Source organism: Solanum verrucosum, unplaced genomic scaffold, assembly GCF_900185275.1.
Source record: "Solanum verrucosum unplaced genomic scaffold, falcon-dt-bn FXZP01000137.1, whole genome shotgun sequence".
NCBI lineage: Eukaryota > Viridiplantae > Streptophyta > Magnoliopsida > Solanales > Solanaceae > Solanum > Solanum verrucosum.
In genome coordinates, this window is record NW_026020405.1 from 214,180 (window position 1) to 239,346 (window position 25,167).

Sequence of the window (25,167 nt, forward strand, 5' to 3'; positions counted from 1 at the left end):
TTCAGACCCCAATATAACTACCGAAGGAATTTATTTCTTTTAAAAAACATAAAATTAACAGTTCAACCACAGATTAACACAAACAAAACAAGGGGGGTCATAAAAGATTGAACATTTAAACTACAATAATAGGGACAGTTATCTTTCTTTAATCTCGATTAAACTAATTAATCGTAAAAGTTGATGATATTAAGATGTTCTTACTTGTAATAATAAAAAGATTTACAATTGAACATGTTAAGTAAATCATTTTACTTTATCAACACTCTAAAATTAAGGTCGACCAACATAGCAAAGAGGAACTCACAAGGTGACCAAACTCAACATAGAAAATGACATTTTTCTTTCATTCAAACAATTTCAATTAATCTTTTCATCTTCTTAATTCAATATTATTACCTAATTATGTCCCTATATATAGTCCCCTAAATATATTAATAACAATATCCTCCACAAAATGGGCTACTCATATTTGCTTTTTGGTTTTGCCATTTTATGTCTATTGCCTCAATCAACATTTTGCATTACTAGGCATTATACATTCAATGTAACAACTTCTAAACTTCATTTTTTCCCCTCTTAATGTCATTGAAACTAACTACATTTTTGTTGTGTCTATAGATTGTAAAACACAACGTAACGAGACTATGCACCACGAAGAGCATAGTTAGCGTGAATGGGCGTTTTCCAGGCCCTCGTATTATTGCAAGAGAAGGTGATCGAGTGATCGTTAAGGTGATCAACCAAGTTTCCAACAATATATCTATTCATTGGTAAGAAATTAGACAACACAAGAATAAGTATCGAAAAAAGTTACTCCAGTTTAAACAAGATTGTATAACTATTATACTGTTTTGTGTTGTGATAGGCATGGAATTAGGCAACTTGCAAACGGATGGGCTGATGGACCAGCATACGTTACACAATGTCCGATCCAATTTAACAAGAGTTACACGTATAATTTCACGATCATCGGTCAGAGGGGAACTCTGTTCTGGCATGCTCATATTTCATGGCTAAGAGCAACGGTTTATGGGCCTATTGTCATCTTGCCACGACGTAACGAGTCATATCCATTTAAAAAACCACACAAGCAAATTCCAATAATGTTTGGTATGTATCATAGTAAAACAGAACCATTAACATTAGTTGACACAAAAGTTGATGTTCTGTTTTTGTTTTGGTTTCAGGGGAATGGTGGAATGTTGATACTGAGGCTGTAATAAATCAGGCTCTTCAGACAGGAGGTGGACCAAATGTTTCAGATGCATATACTATCAATGGCCTACCAGGACCTTTATATAATTGTTCCTCGAAAGGTATAATCAACGATATTGCTCAGACTCTCCAAAAATGATGTTGAACTCGTGTCAGATTGTCCAAAAATGCACAACTTTTGGATGATCTGACACACACCTAATGGCATTTTTGAAGAATCTGAACAATAATGACAACCACAATGTTACATACTGTTGATAATGTGTGACCAGTATGTAACTTTTGGAAGATCTCGCACCTGGCAATATTTTTTGAACAGTCTGACCAACATAGATAATCAATGACTATAATGACAACCACGATATAATCTTCCATGTTGTTGAAGTTCTGTGACCATCTTATCTAAAAGCTTAAACTGTTAGAGAGATGACCATGCTTCAGAATTGTATCAGAGCAGACAAACGTCATAAGTTTGAGTCTCATAGCTACTAGTTATCAAAAAGAATTTCTAGTTTTCCACGTGCTTAATCTACGAAAAAGAATCAGTCCTGCACGTAAAGAGGGCTTGTTGAGAATATAATTAAGTAAATGAAATTGTGCTCTGTCTAATGACTAAAGTTTTTATATGAGATAATCACAGACTACGACACATACTAGCATATGTTAACTAGGACACGGTACTAAGGTCGTTTTCAATTTAACATATCATGTTTCTTCAGATACATTCAAGTTGAAGGTGAAGCCAGGAAAGACTTACATGCTACGTTTGATCAACGCTGCACTAAATGATGAAATGTTCTTCAGCATTGCCAATCACACCCTCACCATCGTTGATACAGACGCTATTTACACCAAACCATTTAACACAAATGTAGTATTCATCACCCCTGGCCAAACCACCAATGTTCTTCTCAAAACAAAGCCACATTACCCAAACGCCACCTTCCTAATGGCGGCTCAACCATACTTCTCCGGTCTTGGAACATTTGACAACTCTACTGTTGCCGGTATCCTAGAATATGAATCCCCCTTACATAGTTCTCCCACCAACAAAACTAAAATCAAACTTTTCAAACCAACCTTACCAAATATGACTTCAACTAGTTTTGTTGCCAATTTCACCAAGAACTTTCGTAGCTTAGCTAACACTCGATTCCCAGCAAACGTTCCACAAAACGTTGACAAGCGTTTTCTCTTTACAATAGGACTTGGTTCTAATCCATGCCCTAAAAACATGACATGCCAAGGACCTAATGGCACTAAATTTTCAGCATCAGTAAACAACATATCGTTTGTCCTTCCAACGACAGCACTACTCCAATCTCATTACTTTGGACAATCTAATGGAATTTACACCACAGATTTTCCAGCAACCCCTCTAAATCCATTCAACTATACAGGATCACCACAACCAAACAAGACTTTTGTAACCAATGCAACAAAACTTGTTGTCTTACCATTTAATTCGAGTGTTGAGGTTGTGTTACAGGACACTAGTATTCTCGGTGCTGAAAATCATCCCCTTCATCTCCACGGTCACAATTTCTTCGTTGTTGGTGAAGGATTTGGTAACTTTGATCCTAATAATGACCCAACCAACTTCAATCTCAAGGACCCTATAGAGAGAAACACGGTTGGTATCCCTGCTGGTGGATGGATTGCTTTTAGATTCTTCGCGGACAATCCAGGTAACTAACAACTTTCATTGTAAACAAATGAATGTAAAAATAATAATAATGATCATACATTGTGATATGTCAAAACAGGAGTATGGTTTATGCATTGTCATTTCGAGGTGCACACAAGCTGGGGACTAAGGATGGCTTGGATCGTGTTGGATGGATCGTTACCTAGTCAAAAGTTACCTCCTCCACCTTCAGATCTTCCTAAATGTTGAACAAGAACTGAAATTCAACTGCTCATTTCGTGATTTCTTGAGTGTTTTGATCTTCCTTTTTTTTCCTACATTAAGTTAATGTGTTATTACATTCTTTTCTGTTACATTGGAACAGTTCAAGAGGACTGTGATCAACAAATGTTCTTCATTTTTTTCGAGAAAAAATATTCAGCTTCTATTAAACAACATGTCCAATGTAATCCCACCTCTGTACGCAGATCTTATAATTATATTAATTCTCATTATTGATTTCAAACTTGTAAGAGTTTTGAATTTACAAAAATCCTTTAACTCTCTCTCTCACACAATCAAATAAAAGTAACATACATGAACTGATAAGAAATAAAAATACAAAAGATACCCCACCAACTAACAAAACAAAAATTGCACAAAATTAAATTCTCAACATTTGGGAAGATCCATTGGTGGAGGAGGCAACTTTTGATTTGGAAGTTTTCCATTTTGAACCAACCAAGCCATTTTCAATCCCCAACTTGTATGAACTTCCAAGTGACAATGCATAAACCACACTCCTAGTAACAAACAACAAACATACATACATACATCATTATTCGCAGAGTTAGAAATTTTAACCAGATATATAATACTTCGAATGATATTTGAATGCAAATTCTTATAAAGTTACCTGGATTATCCGCGAGAAATCGAATAGCAACCCAACCACCAGAAGGAACACCCACAGTGTTCCTTTCAATAGGATCAACAAGGTTGAAATTAGATGGATCCTTATTAGGGTCAAAATTTCCAAATCCTTGTCCAACAACAAAGAAATTAAATCCATGAAGATGAAGTGGATGACTTTCAAGACCAAGAATGCTTGTATCTTGCATTACTAACTCCACACTTGTGTTAAATGGTAAAACCATAAGTTTTGTGTCATTATGAACAAGAGTGTTATTTGGAGGATTCCCAGTGTAATTAAACCAATTTAAAGGACTATAAGGAAAATCAGGTTTGTATACACCTTTGGATTGTCCAAAGAAATGAGATTGAAGAAGAGCAGTTGTAGGTAGTATAAATGACACATTATTGATTGAAGCTGAGAATTTTGTACCATTAGGTCCTTGACATGTTTTGTTTTGATCACAAGGACTTGTTCCAAGTCCTACTGTGAAAAACAAACGTTTATCGACGTTTAGAGGTACATTAGCAGGGAATTGAGGACTCGCGAGACTTCTTAATCTACTTGTAAAATTGGTGACAAAATTTGTGTCATTCAGAGCTGGTAGTAACGGTTTAAAGAGCGGTAGATTTTTCAAATGGAGTTTTGTTTTTGATTCATACTCTAAAATTCCAGCAACTGTAGAGTTGTCAAATGTACCAGGACCTGTCACATAAGGTCGAGCAGTCATGTAAAATGTGGCATTAGGAAAATGAGGCTTAGTTTTGAGAAGAACATTATGTGTTTGCCCTGGTGTAATAATAAGTGTATTTGTCTCAAATGGTTTAACGTAAACTCCATCAGCATCGATAATTTGGAGAGTATGATTTGCAATACTGAAGAAAAGCTCATCATTAAGTGCAGCGTTGATCAATCGAAGAAGATATGTCTTTCCAGGCTTCACCTTTAGTTTAAAAGTATCTGTATAAAAAACATATCTAAAAGTGTTAATATCATATTCTAGTGCACTAACATTATATGGAAAGCAAAATAATTGTTTTATTACCTTTTGTGGAGCAGTTATATAAAGGTCCAGGAAGTCCATTGATAGTATAAGCATCGGAAACATTAGGGCCTCCACCTGTTTGTAAAGCTTGTGAAATTATAGCTTCAGTATCAGCATTGAACCATTCTCCTGTGTGACATATATATTGTATTCAAATAATTAATTTCTTATAGATAAATTAATCAAGGATTATAAAAAAATTCAATTAATTATGACTTGTTAATTACCAAAGATGATGGGAACTTCTTTGTATGGTTTAGCAAATGGATAAGGAGTATTTTTCTTAGGAAGAATAATAATAGGACCATAGAGAGTTGATCTCAACCATGATATATGTGCATGCCACCAAAAAGTTCCTCTTTGACCAATTATAGTGAAATTATACAAATATTTTTGGCCAGTTTGAATTGGACATTGTGTTACATAGGCTGGTCCATCTGCCCATCCACTACGAACTTGTCGAATTCCATGCCTATATAATAATCGCGAAATATTAAATATTGCTCGTTGAACCTTATGAATTTCACGAAAATAAAAGTTAATTCGTTTACCAATGGATGGAAATGTTGTTGTGAACATGATTGACAACTTCAATTTCAAGACGATCACCTTCCCTTGCCACAATTCTAGGTCCAGGAAATTGTCCATTTACTGTAACTATACTCTTCGTGTGACATAGTCGTGTCACATTTTGCATTTTTACCTGAAACACGAAAAAAATAATGTAAGTATATATAAATATATATACTAGATGCTAATTAATTCTAAATCAAAAAATTGAATTCACTTAGGAAACTATGCAATAATATATATGCATACTTCAAATTTATAGTGTCTAGTTGCAGCGGAAACGCTAGAGAGGAGACACGATGCAATCATCAGAGAGACAAGAAATATTTCAATAGCACCCATTTTTGCGCATAGAAAATCAAATCTCGATTTTTTTTCCCTTTGTTACTAACTTAACTTGATGTGTTTGTTCTATTTAATGCATGTAAGTCAAGTGTATATATAGAGATGTTTGGTTGATTTGGTGAAATTATAAAAAAGAATAGAATTGAAGAGAAAAGTAAATAGGTTGATTGTAAGCTATGTTTGGTTAGACCAAATGTTGTTGTAGAACAAACTTTAGAGTGGTGTCAAAGAATACATATATTTTTTTGTATATTTGTATATCATTTGTGATTTGTGTATTTGTCATGCAGATATTTCACTATGTATGGATTTTCCTTGTTAAAAACTCATTGAGGATAGATTAATTTAGACTTCATAGACAGCTAGCAATAGGCTTCATGATTTTGACACTCTTCCATACAGAAAGATGATATATATAGCCTTTATCATGCATGCATTACAAAGTGTAATTATTATCAAAAAAAATTCTTACTAACTTGAACGGGAAGAAATTTAGAGGGATTGATTTAGATAGTCACTCAACTGATAGTTGTTATATTTTTTTAAAAAAAATTTAGTCCAATTGACTTTCTGAGAAGGATGACTTTCTGAGATAATAACTATTTGTTAAAACTAATTGAGTGACTACTGAGAAATCAAGTCAAACTTATTTTGATGTATGTCTAGTATCCAAACAAAATATAATGAAGGCTTAATACACAAACAACTCCTTAAACTAGTTAGGATTCTTTATTTATATACTTAAATTAAGTCATGTTCTAATTAAACCAATTCCTAAAAAATGTTCTAATTAGTCATTTTTTGTACTTTATGTATTTATCAAATATGTAGATGAGTGAAATAGTGTTTATAAATAAGTTTGACCAGCTTATAAGCTTGGCCAAATACCCTCTAATAAATATTTTTAAAAATATATCTAATTAAAACTTTTTATGTCACACTTACCTCTCTAGAAGGGATAAAGTCTGCGTACATTCTACCTTCTCCAAATCCTGTTTGGTGGGATTATGTTGGGTATGTTATAGTTGTTTTTATTTTAATTACTCTTAACAAAAAAAAAAGTTCTAATTAACCGCAATAATGTTGTATATTCCTTCTATCCTTTATTATGTCCCAACTTATGTGACGCTCTTTCTTTTTACTCACTTCTATAGAGAGTTCTCACATCTTTCTCTATTTACTAGTAGTATACTTTTCATTTTATCGTTAATAAAATAATTTATAGCTAAATTTAATTTATTTTAGATCATAAGTTTCAACATTCTTATTTTTTCTCTTAAACTCGATGTCCAATCAAATATCATCACATAAATTGAAAAATAAGAGAATAATTTCACAAGCTTCAAAAGTCTTTATTAATTCCGCCACACGAATACTCCTTATATTTTCTCCAACCTATTTTAAATGTAGTTTTACACCCCTTTTAATTTTTTGGGATGTCAGCGTCAGTGTGTGAATTAAATTTCATTCTAGTTAAGCCAACCACGAGAGGCTTTTAATTCTTGTAGCAACTTCACTACGAACTGAATATTATGCAATATATATTCTTTCGATCTTAAAATACTTATCATATTTTTATTTATTTATCTATTTTTTTAAAAAAAAAATATGATTGATGATACATATTTAACTATTTTACTTTTATTTATGTCTTAAAATACAATCTCTTTTTGTTGAATATTTCTCTATTAATGTATCATAATTAAAGTATTTGTAGTCTTGAAACACAATTATTAAAATAAATTAAAGGAGAAAAATAGTTAGTTATGTCCTTTCACTTTTAAAATGACAAGTCTTTGAGACATATATTTTAAATAATAATAAAGACTATAAATAAATTGAGACAGAAAAAAAATACTATTTATATGAAACATTTTTTTTTTAAAAAAAATTCTGATTTATAATCATACAAACATTTATTAATATTTATAAAACAAAATTCAAAAGTTCTCCTTACTTTCTTAAATATCATATCAAATGAAATAACATCACATAAATTGAGACGGAAAAATAAATAGTAAATTAATTAGTAATTTTTTTTATTTTTTTATTTTTTTATTTTGTGGTGTTGCAGCGAATTAGCTGGCGTAAAATACGGGATAAATGGGGAAGTTACTGCACCACATTCCTTATCAATACACAAAAAAGTGCATTCTTCATAAATATTTCGTCGTCTCAATTTATTCGACACACTTTTTAATCTATTCAAATAATTTAACTTAAATTTTTTTTTATCCTTCAATTCTTAATAAATGATTCATAATTACATTATTCTACGGATATCAATATTTTTTTTTTCATATTTAATCAAATTATATCACATAAATTGAAACGAAATATAGGTACCTACCTTTTAACTCTGCAATAAGTCAGTAATATCCCCACAATTTTAGTAGTAAAAACTTAAATTTGTGCGTACTTTTATATATATGAAAACAATGCAAATAGAATAATAAAATGAGTAAGCCAAACAGCGATAATCCTCGTGGGTTCACGCAATAGGTTACTGCAGTCAAAAATATAATATATATCATGTTTGCATTTACCATTTTTCATGAGTCTTATCTCCTCTTTTTTATTCCTCAACCCCCCCACCCCCAAAAAAAAAAAAACCTTTGCAACTATATATTTATAGTATAAAAAAATTAAGTATATTACCTTCATAGTAATTTAGTCATATGATGTCATGTCAATTGATTACTTGTATGGTTAAAATAAATTTTGAATATTTATGCGGTTATAAATTTATATGTCGTGCTTTTTGAAAGTTGTTAATTTGATTACTTTTTAAAGTTCAATTAGATTACATTAATCTGATATTAAGTAAAAAATTTAGATATCCAAAAATTATATGAAAAGTACTATAAATTCCAATTTTTTTTTTTTTGCATATCAATATGATGAAAAAATACGTACTTTTATAAAATATTAGTCAAAATTATTATCGTTTGACTCTAAAAAAGGAAACTATGACAATTAAAAGTGGACGGAGCCCGGAGATATAGTATATATTATTCTTTTTTGAGATATATTAAAAACAAAAATGTGTGATGTAAATTGAAATGAAAAGAATGCTATTTGTATCCAAGTTACTTTTTCTGGTTCAAAATAATTAATGTTTTAGCCTCTTAAATTTGATACAAACTAATTAATATTTCACAAAATAAAGAAATTATTTAATTCTTTTTCCCATGACACATTCCTAATCCTCATGATAATTATTATGTCAACTTGAAGGAAAAAATATAACTAAGAATATTTTAATCAAAATTCCCCCTAAACTTTGAAATAAATGAATTCATTAATCCATCAAAACTAAAACATCAATTATTTTGGATCAAAGGTGATACCAATTTGTATAGAGTAATATCTATCATGAACATATATATAGATATATTAAAATAAAATTGGGGGTAGTTGAAGGGGAAATAGGGAGGGGGTTACAATGTGGAGATCGTATCCTCGTTCAGATAATCAATCAACTGAGATTCTAAAATATTTTTCTATATATTTTTTGCTTCATAGAAATTAAATTCAATTTGCTATAAATTTGCTTAGCCAGGCTGTATATACTACTACTTCATATGACTCTTTACTCCACCAAGAATTTTAATACTACTATTATATACTCCTATATATTAAAGTTTACCTTAAGGTTTTTGTGCATGACACAAAGCACTAGAAAGAGACAAATTTATAAAATCCTTTTTATAGTTTTGCAGACTATCTTATCATGTAGTGATCATTTGCATTTTTCACTGACAAATTATAAGTCATTCTTGGAATAATTTAAAAATTGTACTTTTTTTTTCTTTCTACAAAAGATGGAGAGTTTGCTTTGTGATGAAATTTGGCTAGAAAAAGAAGAAGAATTAAAAAATGATGTTGAAAATTCTTGTTTTTTTAAATCAAAAGAAGATTGTGAAGAAGCTTTTGAGATTTTATTAGACAAGGAAATAAGTTACATGCCTAAAATAGGCTATGTGAAGTTTATAAAAGAGAATTGTTTTATTGAGAATGCAAGGTTCAAAGCTATTCATTGGCTTATTAAGGTAATTTCATCATCTTTTTTATATGAATCATATCTCCCATCTCTATCGTAAAGACGTAGATTCAGTAGCAGAGGCAAGATTTTCACGAAGATAATGTGTGATTTTTCCAACAAATAGAGTTTGAATGAACCTTTTTTGATCCCCCTATCTCCGCCCCTTAAGATCATGTCCATGTAGTATAGTCTCAACTGGTTCAACTGAATTCAATAATTTTTGTACGAAATTTAAAATATGTATTTGAAAATTTACTATTATTGTATCATGTATAAATTGTTCTAGTATTAAGATTCAATTTTTCTTGCATAGTAACTATTTTTTTTTTTTGTGTTTTTTATCTCCTAATTTTATTTTATTTTTAATAATTATGAACATATGTAAAGTCTCAAAGGAGGTGGAATCTCTCATTTGGAGCTGTTTTTGGTGCTGCAAGTTACCTTGATCAGTTTATCTCTTTAAACAAGTGCCAGGTAACAATATTAATTTATATTAAGTTTTTTTTAAGAAATATATTTTATTTTTTTAAAAAAACAATTGAATTCGAGTTAATTGATCAAATTTTATATTACACAATTTTTTTTTTGTAGGGATGGAAATATTGGATGTTTGAGTTACTCTCAATTGCATGTTTGTCTGTGGCCTCTAAATTTCATGAAACAAGTCCCCCTCAATTGCTTGAATTACAGGTAGTTTATATATATATATATATATATATTATCATTATTGATAGATAGATTAACTCGAGTGTCAATCAGAAATAATTTTTTTTATTCTCGTATGATAGGTGTAAGTCTACGTATACATTATTCTCGACAGACTATTTTCGTGAAATTATACTGATTATGTTATTAATTGTTGTTGTTGTTTGATGATATTTGCAGATGGAAGGAGTTGGACATTTGTTTGAATCAACAATGATTCAACGTATGGAATTGACATTATTGGAGACTTTAGGATGGAGATTAAATTCTACAACACCATATTCATATATTGAATTATTTCAATGGAGTATTAATTCACTCAAAACTGTCAATGACCTACTTCTTCGAATTCTTTTAGGTAAAAAAAACACCACTTAAAACTCGAATCGACTTATAATTATCTAAGTGAATTTCTGAGATAATAACGGTTAGTTGATTGGTCATATGAGAAATCAACCACTTAAAACTCTTCTTCATTTTTTTTGAATGAATTTAATTTATATGTACTGACAGACCGATTAACATTTATATGTTGACAGATGCTAAATTCTTGGAGTTCAGGCCTTGTGTGATTGCACAATCTGTTGTTACATGCATTTCTGAAGATTTGTCTCTATTAATAGATGACTCTTGTTTCAATAATTTTACTAGGCTCATACCTCAAGATCAAAAGGTAAATATTTACACAATCCTTTTTTAAAAAAGAAATAAATTAGAAAATAATAATTTCTTTATTTTAACTTATGTCATATATACTCAAGTATGTGAATTAAATTAACTAATATTCGATACGAATTTGAAAATATAATTAAATCTAGAAGCTAGATAAAAGGCACTATAAGCCATACTATAATTAAAAATACTTTGCAAAAAACATGTATTAAGAAAACCTCTTTTGACTCTATAAAAATTAATTGTCACATCATGTGGAAATTAAGGAGTAGTACATCTGTCTCATATTAGTTGATCACCTTACTAAAATAAGAAAGCATTAATTTTTTTCTCATATTAAGTAAAGTTTCAAAACTGGGAATTGGTAAAACTACCCTTGTATTTATAATTTCATAATGTGCGTGTAAAAAGGAAGGTAATCAACTAATATGTGACAAAGGGATCGAGTTTTATACTTAACTAAGAACTTCATTATTGTTGTTTGATAATTTCACATATTAATTGATTACCATTTTTTTTCTTCTAATTTAGGATGATATAAGCAAGTGTCAAAGAATGATGATAAATAAACAATTCTTGATTAATGAATTTCAAGAATTGATCATAACAAGTGGAGTTTTTAATTATGGCCCTCCAAGTCCAGTAACTGTATTGACAATGGATCAACATGACTTGTGTGATATTCCTCAAGGGGACTTCAATTACATTTCTAATGCTAATAAACGTAAAAGGGAACGTTGACGAACGCGTCGGATAGACGTCAAGTGGTTGAATTTTTTATTTTCGAGAACGAATTTATCAAATTTGATCGATTCTAAAAATGTTGTTTGTTAATTTTATGTTGTTGTACTAGCTAGAAGTTTGGGTGAGGATCAAGATTAATTATTATTATTATTATTAGTGTTCTATTGCTAAATAGCGAAGCTTTTAGCAACACTAATTTTAATTAACGATTGTTATTTTCTCATCCTATATTTATTAGTGTCTTTTATGGAATGCAGGATAAGATTATTTAATTTTCGGATTAAAATTAATTAGTTTATAATAGCAGAAGATTTTTTGAACTTTACTCAAATATCATAAAAAGTCACTAAAAAAACATTCAATTATAACTTTGCCTAGATAAAAATCAGAATAAGTCACCGAATCATTTTTTTATAAATTAAAAGTCATTCAGCTTAAGCTAATTAAGTTTTTGTTTCCTCCTAGTTATATTATGTGAATATTTAGGAATAATTAAGCAATTTTTTTGTTAAAAATAATAGTGTAGTGACTTTCGTGATAACTAAGTAAACTTGAGTGGTTTTTACTTTTTTATTACAAAAACATAATTTAGTGGCTTTTATTTGTAACAATCCATAAAATCTTATAAGTTTGTAGCATATATAGTTTTTGTACAAAATCATAGTATAAGAAAACAAAATATACTCTTTGTAATATCACCTACAACAAATTTTTATTAAAGTGTATTAACTAATTTACTAAGTTTAATTAAAGAAAATCAGCCAAAACAAAAATAAATAGGAATTTAGTTTTCTATTGTATTTGAATAATATAGAAGACATAAATATATATATATATATATATATATATACACTCAAATTAAATAAGGATTTTTTTTTGTTTTTATTTATTAATTAATTAAAAAAATATTATTTGTATTAAATAATTGCATGCATGGGAAGAAGGGGAACGTGAGCAATTTTATAGCGCGGGCTGTAGTTGTAGATATGGCTACGTGACCCCTATATTACATACTACGTGTTTCATTTTCGTCTTCTTAAATTAAATCTTTTTTCATTTTTGATGAAAAATTGACGGTTGAACGGTTAGTAATAATGATAAATTTACGAATATTCATAACAACTACATATTCAGTGAAGTTTTACATGTGAGGTCTAGGGAATAAGAAGAATATAATGTATGTAGACCTTATCTTTAGCTCGTGAAAATATATAAAGTTGTTTCCAAGAAACTCTTAGCTTAGGTGCAACAATTTTAGGTGTAAAGAAAACAAAACAGTAATGAAAATATAATAACTAATAAACAAAAAAACAAAATTAATTGAACAATACCTAAAAAAAAAAAAAACTTACCATTACTAAATCAGATATTATAAAAAACTAGAAATTAGAAAATTTATCAATAACTAAACAATCAAATTGCTATCCAACCCTATATATAGGATGTATTTAATATGGAAGAAAATGTCTTTCAAATTTTCTATATTTGATTGGTTAAGACTTTGAAAATAAGTTTATTAAAATTTAAAAGAAAATAACTTTGTTTATGAAACCAATAGAAACCAACTCAATAAGTGGCATCTAAAACCTCTTAACTTTAGGGGTATATAAATAGACAAAGTTCAACAAATAGACACAATATGATCATTCGCATCGTACCACTTATAATATCAGACACATATGTCTAATTATTTAACTTTACATAAATAAACATTATTTATGTACATTCAAAATTGGAACACATATATCAACTAAAAATGAGTTAAAAAATGCATTTATACATCAAATTATTAACCAAAAATTAAAAGTAAGAAATATATGAGGTGTGAAGGAGGTCACATAATATGGTAGGAGTGGAACCCACTCACTCATTGAAAAGTTATTAGAATTTTGGAGACCACAAAATAATTTGTTGATAAGGTAACACAAAAACAACACAATGGCTAAAAATATTTGTTCATTTTTTGTGATTAACAATGGCTTCACTCTCATCTTCCTTTCTCTCAACAACACTTTCTGCAAAATTTTCTCAAAATCACCATTTTTTTCTGCCTAATAATCCCAACTTGAAAATTACCAAAAGGACCTCCTTCAACATTCAGGCTGCAAAGGTTCCAGCTGGGGTATGTGCTTTATCATGGTTTTTCTTTGATTGTAATTTTTTTTTATGTATCTTGAAATATCGACTTATATTACTTTTTATGTTGTTTCTAAAGATGAAAATTTTATTATTGAAAAAAACTTAAAAGATTATTTCATGTTGGAATTCATGATCAAAGTAAACAGTTTGACTTTCCAAATCTGAATTGCACAACATAAATAGAGACAAAGGGAATTACATATATAAATAGGGGGGGGGAGGGTGACTTTTTTTAGGATATACATAAGTTGTTAAATCCTATTGGTGTTAGACTTTTTTTTTAATCCCCTTATTTAAATTTCTGATTTCATCACTGTAGTAAGGTGGAGTCGGAAGAAACTAGGTAGGTGACATCTTAGGATTCATTAGGCCATGAAAATTCACTTTATTTGAAAATCAACGTTTGACTATAAAAGTATCAAATATAACTTGAAATTGTATTTGAAATTTGAAAAACACCCAAAACTTGTTTTCACATATATAACTATGTTTTTTTATTTATTTATTGAAGTGGTAGATAAAAGCGGACCATAGTTACAAAATGATGTTTCAAAATGTTTGTAAATGTGGGTACCCGACACCGGAGTCGCCTTTGTTAGGGAGAACTTTAACCCCCCAATGTGGGATTTTCTTGCGGGAATTTAGATTTAGTCGAGCTTCAATATGGGTACCAGACATCGGGTGGAAAAAAAAAAAAGTGTTTATAAATGTAACTTGTATTGTGTAGGTGGAATTGCCAAAGGAAGTACCAAAGTTAAGCAGACCCCTTTTGGGTTTTACAAAGACTGCTGAGATATGGAACTCTAGAGCTTGTATGATTGGTCTTATTGGTACATTTATTGTGGAATTGGTAACTATACATCTTTTATACCTTTGAATATTTGGTTTTAATTGATTAATTACTATATTGTAATCTTTGTGTGTTGCATTTTTCAGTTTTTCAACAAGGGAATACTTGAAATGATTGGTGTAGAAATTGGAAAAGGCCTTGATATTCCTCTCTAAATGTTGTATATCTTTAATTTCTTCATCAACATTCAGTAATGTACAACAGTGATACATTCATTATTCAAGAAAATTTCGAAATCTCTTCTGGTGTTTAGAGCATATCATATCTACAAAAAGTATATAGATACTTGTGAGTTGATGAACGTAATGTGCCTTAAACTTTTCGATGGAAATATGTTAAGGAAGGAAACAACTACAGGACTCGGCTTATTCGACTATCTATGACAGACACTTTGGTTGATGACTCGGATGACTCTAGTGCCTCCGCGAGTGACAATCTGCGATTTGTCCAAGCTGTTTCAGCCCACTGCTTCATTTTTTCACCTTCTGCTTTTCTGTTTTGTTGCACGATAAGCGTCTCTGCATACCCACCTGCATAACAACCAAGCAAGTTGATCCAGGTACTAGGATGGAATGCCATAAAATCACACTTGAAAAGATTCACTTTCTCAATGTAATCCCACAAGTGGGATCTGGAGAGACTAGAGTGTACGCAGACCTTACACCTCCCTTGAGAGGTTGTTTCCAATAGATCCTCAGCTCAAGGAAAAGCATATCAAAGCAGACCAAAACATAAATAATGGAAGTGAAGAAACTATGGCAAAATACCATAGAAAGCATGACAAAGCATTTTGAACAAAAAGAACAGTAACTACAACTAAATACTTTGATAATCGAAGTACAAGAGCCAGTAGACAGTAACAAAACTCGAAGGGCAAGAAATTACAGGAGAAATACCACTACTACTAGTATTGAAGGATAAGTGAGACAACGCTCTACTACCTACTAACCTTCTACCCTAATGTGTCCTCCACAACCTCCTACCTAAGGTCATATCCACAGTAAGCTGCAACTGTCCAATATTTCTTTGGCCTCCCTCACATCTAGCACTGCTAAATCTAGATAAACCCTTCCAAGTACAAACAAAACTTTCACTGATTGCTGCAGCTGAATTCTTAATGAATTTCCATATGTTTTTCCTCTCGAGTCAATTAAACAATTCATCCCTTCTTAAAAATATGGAACTGAAAAGCAGGAGGCATCTATTACTTTGGCCATAGCACAACAATCTGGGAAGCCATGCTAACCCCTGCAATCTATAGCTTTGTTTCTTTCAGTGAAGACTCAAAAACTATAATGCCTGACGGAAGCAAGGGTTGCAGAAAGAGAGATCACGTTACCCTAAAGACACAGCTTTTGCTACCACTACAAAGTATGTTTCCAGAAAAAAGACCTTGTAATTAGGGTGAAAGAGGAATATCTTGAAGAGGTCGGGCAATTCTGCAAAAGATGTGGATAAGAAGTAAATAAGATCCACTACATTTTAGAAGCAATGTATACCTCTTGCAAGGGCAAGAATATCCCTTCTAGACCGTGTCGCTCCAACACCTGTAAAAAGATATTGAATGGTTGTTATTCTATCTCTAGTTGATTTCTGAATGATGTAAACTTGGAACTTTTTCATTATTTGGCATACCTTCTACTTCCAATGGTGGAGCTTTGAGCACTTCAATTGCTCTTCTATAGAGGCCCTGCATTATTCAATGAAACCCTTTAAGAGATAGAGAGAGAGAGAAAGAGAGAAACCCCGAGAAAGAAAGTATTTCATATTCAACTATTGTAACTGCAATAGGGTCACTCATTAAATCCTTTGGAATCAGGTCCTTGAAATGAACAGTTTCTTGACATTATTTTTGGATTAAGTTTTTTTTCAGTATCTTCAGAAGAAATCCTTAGAAACAAGCCCACCAACGTCACCTAGGGAATAAACCCTAAATTGCGTCCATTGAACCATGCATTCTTAAAAAAATTGGAAATGCATCCCAAAACTACTCACAATGTTAAAACGAATTCCACCCAAAATCATTGTTACTGGGTTGACATTGCAATGGTAAAACAGATAGTAAATGCATGTGGTGTATAGATATTTGTATATGCCAATGGCTCTGAGAATAGTTTCAGACCTCTTGAATCAAAAGCGAGCTTGACCGCTCCATGGCTGCTTTATGTCGATACATGAGAGCTATGCAGGTCAAAATAATACCTACCTTTGGATGATAATTACCTGCATAAATAAAATAAAAATCAATAGGATACAAATGATTTTGTCATACATGCAATAATAAATTGATGTAGCAAACCAAAACACTCTTCTGCTTTCTTCAGTGCAGCAGTTAGTATTTCCTCAGCATCATCAAAATTCCTACAGCCACCCGAAAAGTCTGTGCATGAGGGAAGATATTGGAATATATGTTTATACAAGGGAAAGCCAAATATTTAAAGGAAGTCTTACCCCAAATGAGCCTCAAGCTGTCCTAGAGCACAAGTAGCTCCTAACAAAGTCTCCTCCAAATTCATGTTACAAGCTGATACGGACTGTGAGTCAGTAAAATCTTTACGTTCTGATACATCCTGCATTGCCGTTTGATATAACTCCCTCGCCATTTGGAAATTCCGCTTACAATGCAGGAATTCACCAAAAGATAGTGCAACGTTGCCTATACATCACGATATCAATATATTGTAGAACTATGTCATCTGTGATGTCTCACAAGGCAAATCCTTACCAAAGCAACCTTTATCACCTTGAGCTCCTTCAAAAAATGACTGGGCTGAAATGAACATACACAATTTCAATACCTTAGAACAAAGAATAACACAGAAAGCAGAGGAAAAGTTTGACCACTATATTTCTCACCTGATTCAACATTACCATGGACCAACTCAACCAGCCCTTTCAATGCTTTTGCACGAGCTTCCAAAATGTCAGATCCACCACCACCAATCTCTAGCCTTATGGTTTCCAGCAGTTGCAAGCACATATCTGCAGTTGCTGATGAAAAATCATCCTACATTTGGAGAAATATTTGCTAAGTGATCCTATATTATATATAAACTATATGCCAAAAATCAGTTCAGGCAGACATCAGCAGTTCAACAAGTCTTACTTGATATGATTCTAAATAAAGCCCAGCAAGTGCTTCAGAGGCGGCAACTGCAATCATATGCCTAATTGTTACCATGGGAACTTCAAACTGTGGATTCTATCATAAGTGCCACAAGTTTTACCTCTAACAGCTATAGATGACAAGCCCAAATCTTGAATTTTCTGGAGCTTCTCAATGGCTTCACTAAAATTCCCTCTAAAAACAAAAAAAACACCAGGAAAGGAGAATAAAACAATTAACTTCAAATTCCAGGTCATAAATTGTAAGTGGATAACCACATCATAAAGACTAACCTTTCAGAAAATAAGGTAGACATAGCGAGAAAAACCAATCCTTTAGCACTCTCATCCGACTGAGTTGAGTGGCACTGCTCAAGTACCAATTGAGCTTGCGCATATGATTCATCTATGAACAACACATGGAAAATCAAATCAAATTCACAATGACAGCAGAGAACCAAACTCAAGACACGGACTTGATAAGTTGGGAAAAGTAAAAAAAAAAAAAAAAAACTGATTGAGAAGAGCATATGTACCCAATGTGGAAAATCAAAGTAGATTCATATTTTACAACAGATAAAAAATCAAGAAATGAACTTGATGACATGGGAAAAGTGAAAGACCTGATTTTTCGAATAGGCATCTATGACCACATGGAAAATTGAAGAAAATTCACATTTACAACTCTCCTAAATTATAGTTCACAAATTTCACGAGGTCTTACATGGTTGACTGTCGCGTCTTTCTTTTTTTAAAAATTATGTCCATTCATGAAAGGTGTTACTTGTAAAATAGTGACTTTTCCATTACAAAGCAACTCTTCTTAAGGACATGAATGGATACCTTCATTAGTCTATCTCTCTACATATGTATGTGTATACATACACATACACACACACAAAAAAAAAAAGTGCTTCAGAGGCGGCACATACATACACACGCGCGCACACATTCTATTCTATAAGTAAGAAGGCCCCCCCCCACACAAAAAAAAAAGTGCTTCAGAGGCGGGCACATACATACACACGCGCGCGCACACACACACACTATTCTATAAGTGGGAAGCCCCAAATCAAAGTATTAAATTACTAAAGTAACCTTAAAATGTTGATGAACAAATATGTCCTTTCATAAACAAATATTTTTTTCATTTATAACCAGTACATGAACCTAGCTTACATTAATCATTCTTTTCCTCATTAGTGTAAAACAGTAGAACTTAAAGAGTTGTAAAAACTCAATATAGACTAAATACAATTTAACACAAACTAAATATTTACGAAATGTTATATTACTGCTAGCTATAAAATGCTATCAAATGGACTTCTCCTTGAGTTGAGTTGTTGCTTTGTCTTGACCGTTGTTTTGCTTTGAAATTGTTTGAGAGTTCTGATTGTGCACATATCATTTGCTGCTTGTAATACAATGACCGCTGAAGCATATGAGAAGACTATCTTTCCAGGATGAATAAGCGATATTGGTTAATTCCAGCTTTCTTTGAAGAGGATTTAAGACGGATACCTACTCTTTGCATTCAAAGACTATCTTTCCAGGATGGATAAGCAATATTGGTTCATTCAAGCTTTCTTTGAAGAAGATTTAAGCCGGATACCTACTCTTTGCCTAGAGATTACAAATGGAGCAGATGGGGTGAGGCCAAGGAGGGCAAAGTCTTATGATCCCACAAAAAATTAACTTGCCTGTCTAGCTTTCTCTATTTTCAGTCCTCCTTTGTATCGCCCTGTTGGGCTTAAGTTTTCTTTTTATGTTAATTTCTTTCCTTTTTGCACTTGTAATAGCAATATTTTGGTAGTAGACTATGTCTAAGGGGACTTAATCATAAGAAAATAGGTAACTTTTTTAAAGTATATATTCTATATGTTGAATCATTTTAACCTCTTTATATTTAACTGTCTTAGTGATATTCGAGCTCTGCTAAAAAAATAGAAGAGATGACTAATTAAAAATAACAATACTTCTTGCCTAAATCATCAAAGTCCTAGAGATAAGAAACAAATTTTTTTTTGTTATATATAGTGAAAATCTTATTTTATTTGGATAATAAATAATTTAATGTCAAATTATGGGCCTTCAGTCTGTTTTTTGAGTAAGAATGACAGTCTTACATTATCTTCACCATAATACGGACTCCAAGTTCTTATGGCAGAGAACGAGGAGATTTATCATCAACATGATGATTGGAATGAAAATCAAAAGCACACTGGGATCCTCGTGGTCCAAGACAATCAAACAATCAATAACAATAACGTAAGTATGAGATTTTTTTGGTAGTACCGGTGAACCAGATGGCCGTGGCCATGGAATGTGGGACGGAAGACTTGTAGTATTTCTCTAGATATGGCAAAAGTGAAAGACCCCGAAATGGACAAATTCATTATAAGTCTTTTTTTTTAGACAAATTCATTATAAGTCTTCCAGCGTCTTCCTTATGTGTGATGCATGTGCCGTGTTCCAATAGATTATTCTTGTCATTTAGTAGCATTCAAATGGTTTATCTTGGAAAGAAGATTCCTAAGGATTGGCCTCTTGCTAGCTAATTTACCGAATAAGTAAGTGATTGAGGGCTCCAAACTCTTACCACAGGCTGGCTTCAACAAATATGAGAGTGAATCCAATTCTTTGTCCAAACACTAGTAACTATACAGTCGAGTGAATTTCCAAAACATATTAGAAAACAGAAATATGAATTCTTTGTTTATTTATCCTAGCAGGTTCCTGTCCTAACTACTACCTAAAGAGAGCATTAATGACATTTTCTTAAACCAAATCATCTTCCTCAACCATTTTTATTCATCAAAAACACATAATTAAACTCAAGAAATGAACTTCAGTACTTCACAGCTTGGGAAAAGAGAAAACACTTATGACCCAGATGGGGAAATCAAAGCAAATTCGCATTTACAACACAAAAACAAACTGAAGACACCAATTCATTAGATTGGTATAGTGAGCAAAAACCTGATTTTTTTTGCCCGAGCAAGGGAAATAGCATAATTGATCATTTGAAGAGCAACTGGGTTGGTTTTGAAACCAGTATTAACATTGTTGTTAATGGAGAAAAATCTTGTTGGTGGTAACCTGAAATCGGACACGGCGGAGCCACCAATTCTGGCAGCTCTAAAGAGCTTAGCTCCGATTCGAAACATAGTAAATGCTTCTGCAAAACCCTAAATTCAAAGGGTTTATCAGATTTGGGGTTCGATTTCAGTAGCTTTGAATTTGATGGAACTACTCCATTTATTCTTTAATTATTGAATTCTAAAAATAGTTATCTCAAATTATTTATTATTTTAGAAGTTCAAAATAATTTATTTTTTAAAATTTTATCTTGAATAGTAATTGTTTTTGAAGATTACAACTACTTTAATAGAAATGAAAATAAATAGTCGCTTCCATAAACGAATGAATGGAACGTCTGATTCTGATTGAACTAAATATTATTTGTTCCTGTTTTGTGTAGAAAAATTATTGATTTGAATTTATTTTTTTTGAAATCTCACTATGAGACAACCATCTCTACAACTTTTAGTATTATCTTCCAAAATCATATTGTTAATCTTTTTGTCCATCGGATTGAAAGGTTTAAATCTCCTAATCCACTATTCGAGAGATAATAGATGTGACCTGTGTGGTTTGTTTGAATATTAATTTAATAGAAGGAGATTATATCTTAAGCAATAATAAAAGTAAAATAGTCGAATTCTTTCTAACGAAAAGAAACACAGTATATAATTTGAGACATTAAGTTCAGTAGAATTTTTTTTTATTTTTTAATATGTGAATTAGAACATCAATTTTTTTTATACGTGGATTCTAATATTGGTACCTTAAATTTATAATTACACGATAACTTTAATATCATAAATTTCAAAAAAAGAAAAAATATATATTTTTTATTCTCATCCAACTTACATATATACCTTGTATTGCAAACAAAGCTTATAGTAAAACGGAGGGTAAAATTGAGAAATTAATATATTTCTAAATTAATCAAATAGTTCATCGACACATTTGATTAAGTTTGAAAATTATATACATGCGCATTTGAAAAGTTTTTCAAGACATATATTCATTAAAAGCCTATATTCGTTATCACAAAAGAGTAATACAAAATGATTCGTATATATATATATATATATATAAATTTGAGTCCGTCAAATATTTTTTATACATAAGTGGAAGTTTTTCTGTCAAATATAATATGTTTAATACTATATCCATAATTAGGTGTTAATTAGATATTAGGGAACATTTCTAATCCTTACTGTGAAGTTAAACGATAGCTTAAAGCTTAATGCAGCTTAATTCTCCCTTATCTTTAAACTTAATCACGATTCTTATTAGTGTAAGACAGTTCCCTTTTAACAAAAATAACTTGTTCATGTAAAAATATTAGGGTCGCGTGATAGCTGATTTGGAGATGAGTTATGTATATATTAGATTTTGCATAAGTAATACCATGTTTAGTAATTGGTTAGGGGGTAAATTATTCATGAATAAAATTAATAAGATGTTTGATTTAGAATATAAAAACTCACATAACTAATTCATGTAAAAATTATGAGAAAATTTATGTATTATTATTTTATGTACGATAAAAGAGAACAACTTTATTACAAAATTTTTGGTCATCTCACCAGTCTCTATTTATCGATCATACAAATAAGAAGTCGACGATATGCTAATAGTAACAAGTTATAAGTAATTGATGCCCGTAAAGAATGCGTATCACGGACAAATTATTTTATCAATAACCACGGCCTAAATTGCGCAAATTCTTCACTTTTGATTCCGCAACTATGTTGGATTCTCCAAAAATACACTACTGTTGAAGAATCCGACACGCACACATTGACATCGAGTCCGGGCAACATCGACCATGACAATTCTAGCTTCTGATGAGGGAGTCAACTATTTTTGAAGAATCAGACACGCACATATTTACATTTTCAAATAGTCCGAGCAACATAGACCATGACAATTCTAGCTTCTGATGAGTGAGTAGAGTTGAAGCATCTACACAAGCTAAGTATCTCCAAATCACATTAGGCTATAGTGAGGTACAAGTCCTCCACTTGAAGCAATGCATATGTGCCCTTTGTTCCCAAAAGAAAGGTAAAAAAGATACCATTGTTGGTTATAATAAACTAAAAGCATACAGTTAAACAGAATGTTTAGTTTGTACTTTAAAAACTTGAGCTCTCCAGAGTTAAGTAGCTAGCTCTTCCACTCCCCACTAACTCAGTATACCTGAGCTTCAGCTTCTCAAAGTGTCAAAATGCAGATTTTGACTCATCTACTATGTATTGCACTCTGTCTATACCTCTTTCTTGTCAGCACAAGTAATTCCCTGACTCTTAATCTCTGTCTTTGTATGCACAATATTTTCTTGACTTGTTTTACTTTTTGTCATGTGACTGCAGATGGGACACAAATTATTCTAGTTAACAACTGCAGAAGAAGCATATGGCCAGGAATTCTTGGGAATACAGGGAAGATGACTCCTAAAGATGGTGGCTTTCATATGAGAAGTGGTGACGAGGTAGTCTTCGATGTGCCTAAGAAGTGGTCGGGTAGGATATGGGCCAGGCAGAATTGTCACTTTAATAAGACTGGTCAAGGCTCATGTGATACTGGAGACTGTAATGGTCAATTAAAATGCCGGGGGTTAGGAGGTAAGCCACCGGCTACTGTTGTAGAAATGACACTAGGTTCATCAATTTCACCCCTGCATTTCTACGACGTGAGCTTAGTCGATGGCTTCAACGTACCAGTTTCAATGAGACCAGTAGGTGGAGGAGCAGGTTGTGGTGTGGCGGAGTGTGATGTTGATCTGAATATATGCTGTCCATCTGCACTAGAAGTGAAGGTTGATGGGAAAGTGGTAGGGTGCAAGAGTGCTTGCTTGGCTATACAATCAGCCAAGTACTGCTGCACAGGGAAGTTTGCAGATCCCAAAACTTGCAAACCTACTATTTTTGCTCATCTATTTAAGGCCATCTGCCCCAAGGCTTACAGTTATGCATTTGATGAGTCTTCTAGCCTAAACAGGTGTAGGGCTACAAGGTATGTCATTATCTTTTGCCCTCCAAAATAAGAGTTCTGGGAATCTGTAATACAAGTTTCATGTACCTTAGGACTGGATGGAAACACATGTCCATCTAGAGGCAGTTTGTTGTCCTCTACTTATGTAACTCGAGTCTAAGCAGAAAATTAATGGAAAGTCAATGAACAGCAATATTAGTACTAGTTGAGATTCTCATATTGTGATAAAAGTCACCAAAATAAGAACACATTCAACAGTCGATGTTCTAAATATACTATAACCAAAATGAATACAGCATTACACTAAGATTTTGGTTAAACAACAAAGGAAAAGAAGGAAAATTGCAAGTGTGACATGACAAAGAGGAAAGACTAAAAATTATCCAGAAAACACTCGGCATTTAACACACAATGTTATTTGTAATATTATAAAGATATATTAAGCCGAAGAAACTGGTATTGCCTAAAACATGTACATCATGCAGAGGTGTCTCTATTTTCTTCCCCAGGCATGGCTCCACTAAAGCTATTCTGCGCAGGAGGGTCCTGTGTAGGTGGACCTAGGCCTAGCAATACGGGAGCCTGTTTCTTTTCGTTACTTGACATAGTATCCTCATTCCTATTCGCAGCCCAAGCTCTCAGAGGTGGTTCGAAATGCTTACTAGCAACATCAGGTGGTAATGCATCCTCTCCAGGGAGAACAACTAGGCCTTTCTCTCTAAGAGAAGAAGGCTCATTGTAGCAGGTATTCCAGAGGGAATCTACAAGCTGCCTCTCTTCTTTAGCAGCACCAAGATCTTCAGGTGACATAGAGGAAATCCCCTTAATTCGCTCCTGGAGTATTTGCTTGAGTTTCTCATTTTCTTCAATTGATGAGGAGCCAGCAACCTCTCCTGTCTTGTCTTGGGCAAGCTCAAGAAGTCCTCGTAGGGCACCCTCTCGCACTTCTCCATCATCACTAGAGGCTAGATGCATCATAACTCGAGGAAATCCTAGCTCAGTCACTACATTGCAGTCTGAATGATTCTCTTGCAGTAAATAATGGATCACGTTAAGGGCTTTCCTGCAAAAATACAGAAACTACACCTATCAGAAAAGGAATATAAAATAGGAAGTTTTACTG

The 25,167-nt window shown here is 32.1% G+C and overlaps 7 protein-coding genes across 7 annotated transcripts in view; 4 read left to right on the top strand and 3 right to left on the bottom strand.

Moving 5' to 3' along the window:
* Positions 1-457: 457 nt before the first annotated feature.
* LOC125840290 (laccase-17-like) lies at positions 458-3,149 on the top strand. Its single transcript, XM_049519255.1, has 6 exons — positions 458-547; positions 622-773; positions 869-1,113; positions 1,191-1,319; positions 1,938-2,906; positions 2,985-3,149. The coding sequence occupies exons 1-6, from the start codon at positions 458-460 to the stop codon at positions 3,113-3,115; spliced, it is 1,716 nt and encodes a 571-aa protein (XP_049375212.1). The 3' UTR covers positions 3,116-3,149.
* A 343-nt stretch (positions 3,150-3,492) lies between these two features.
* LOC125840393 (laccase-17-like) lies at positions 3,493-5,715 on the bottom strand. The gene is made up of 6 exons (XM_049519364.1): positions 5,623-5,715; positions 5,355-5,506; positions 5,031-5,275; positions 4,804-4,932; positions 3,762-4,718; positions 3,493-3,648 (listed from the first exon to the last, which is right to left on the bottom strand). The coding sequence occupies exons 1-6, from the start codon at positions 5,713-5,715 to the stop codon at positions 3,518-3,520; spliced, it is 1,707 nt and encodes a 568-aa protein (XP_049375321.1). The 3' UTR covers positions 3,493-3,517.
* Positions 5,716-9,471: 3,756 nt separating this feature from the next.
* On the top strand, positions 9,472-11,881 carry LOC125840419 (putative cyclin-D7-1). Its single transcript, XM_049519399.1, has 6 exons — positions 9,472-9,770; positions 10,151-10,237; positions 10,355-10,453; positions 10,649-10,826; positions 11,008-11,141; positions 11,672-11,881. The coding sequence occupies exons 1-6, from the start codon at positions 9,543-9,545 to the stop codon at positions 11,879-11,881; spliced, it is 936 nt and encodes a 311-aa protein (XP_049375356.1). The 5' UTR covers positions 9,472-9,542.
* Positions 11,882-13,836: 1,955 nt separating this feature from the next.
* On the top strand, positions 13,837-15,109 carry LOC125840465 (light-harvesting complex-like protein OHP1, chloroplastic). Its single transcript, XM_049519460.1, has 3 exons — positions 13,837-14,006; positions 14,751-14,873; positions 14,960-15,109. The coding sequence occupies exons 1-3, from the start codon at positions 13,860-13,862 to the stop codon at positions 15,026-15,028; spliced, it is 339 nt and encodes a 112-aa protein (XP_049375417.1). The 5' UTR covers positions 13,837-13,859; the 3' UTR covers positions 15,029-15,109.
* Positions 15,110-15,222: 113 nt separating this feature from the next.
* On the bottom strand, positions 15,223-21,223 carry LOC125840473 (uncharacterized). The gene is made up of 12 exons (XM_049519468.1): positions 20,963-21,223; positions 18,273-18,388; positions 18,101-18,174; positions 17,980-18,026; positions 17,730-17,880; positions 17,599-17,643; positions 17,325-17,529; positions 17,173-17,234; positions 16,996-17,096; positions 16,509-16,563; positions 16,373-16,420; positions 15,223-15,403 (listed from the first exon to the last, which is right to left on the bottom strand). Exons 1-12 carry the CDS (start codon positions 21,143-21,145, stop codon positions 15,225-15,227), a joined length of 1,266 nt encoding a protein of 421 aa, XP_049375425.1. The 5' UTR covers positions 21,146-21,223; the 3' UTR covers positions 15,223-15,224.
* Positions 21,224-23,222: 1,999 nt separating this feature from the next.
* Positions 23,223-24,194, top strand: LOC125840434 (thaumatin-like protein). Its single transcript, XM_049519423.1, has 2 exons — positions 23,223-23,341; positions 23,423-24,194. The coding sequence occupies exons 1-2, from the start codon at positions 23,278-23,280 to the stop codon at positions 24,094-24,096; spliced, it is 738 nt and encodes a 245-aa protein (XP_049375380.1). The 5' UTR covers positions 23,223-23,277; the 3' UTR covers positions 24,097-24,194.
* Positions 24,195-24,240: 46 nt separating this feature from the next.
* LOC125840407 (uncharacterized) overlaps positions 24,241-25,167 on the bottom strand; it is a 203,681-nt gene continuing 202,754 nt past the window's right edge. Inside the window, exon 7 of the mRNA XM_049519385.1 lies at positions 24,241-25,107. Coding sequence (XP_049375342.1) covers positions 24,522-25,107 — 586 coding nt within the window. The 3' untranslated portion in view covers positions 24,241-24,521. The remainder of the gene's footprint in view (positions 25,108-25,167) is intronic.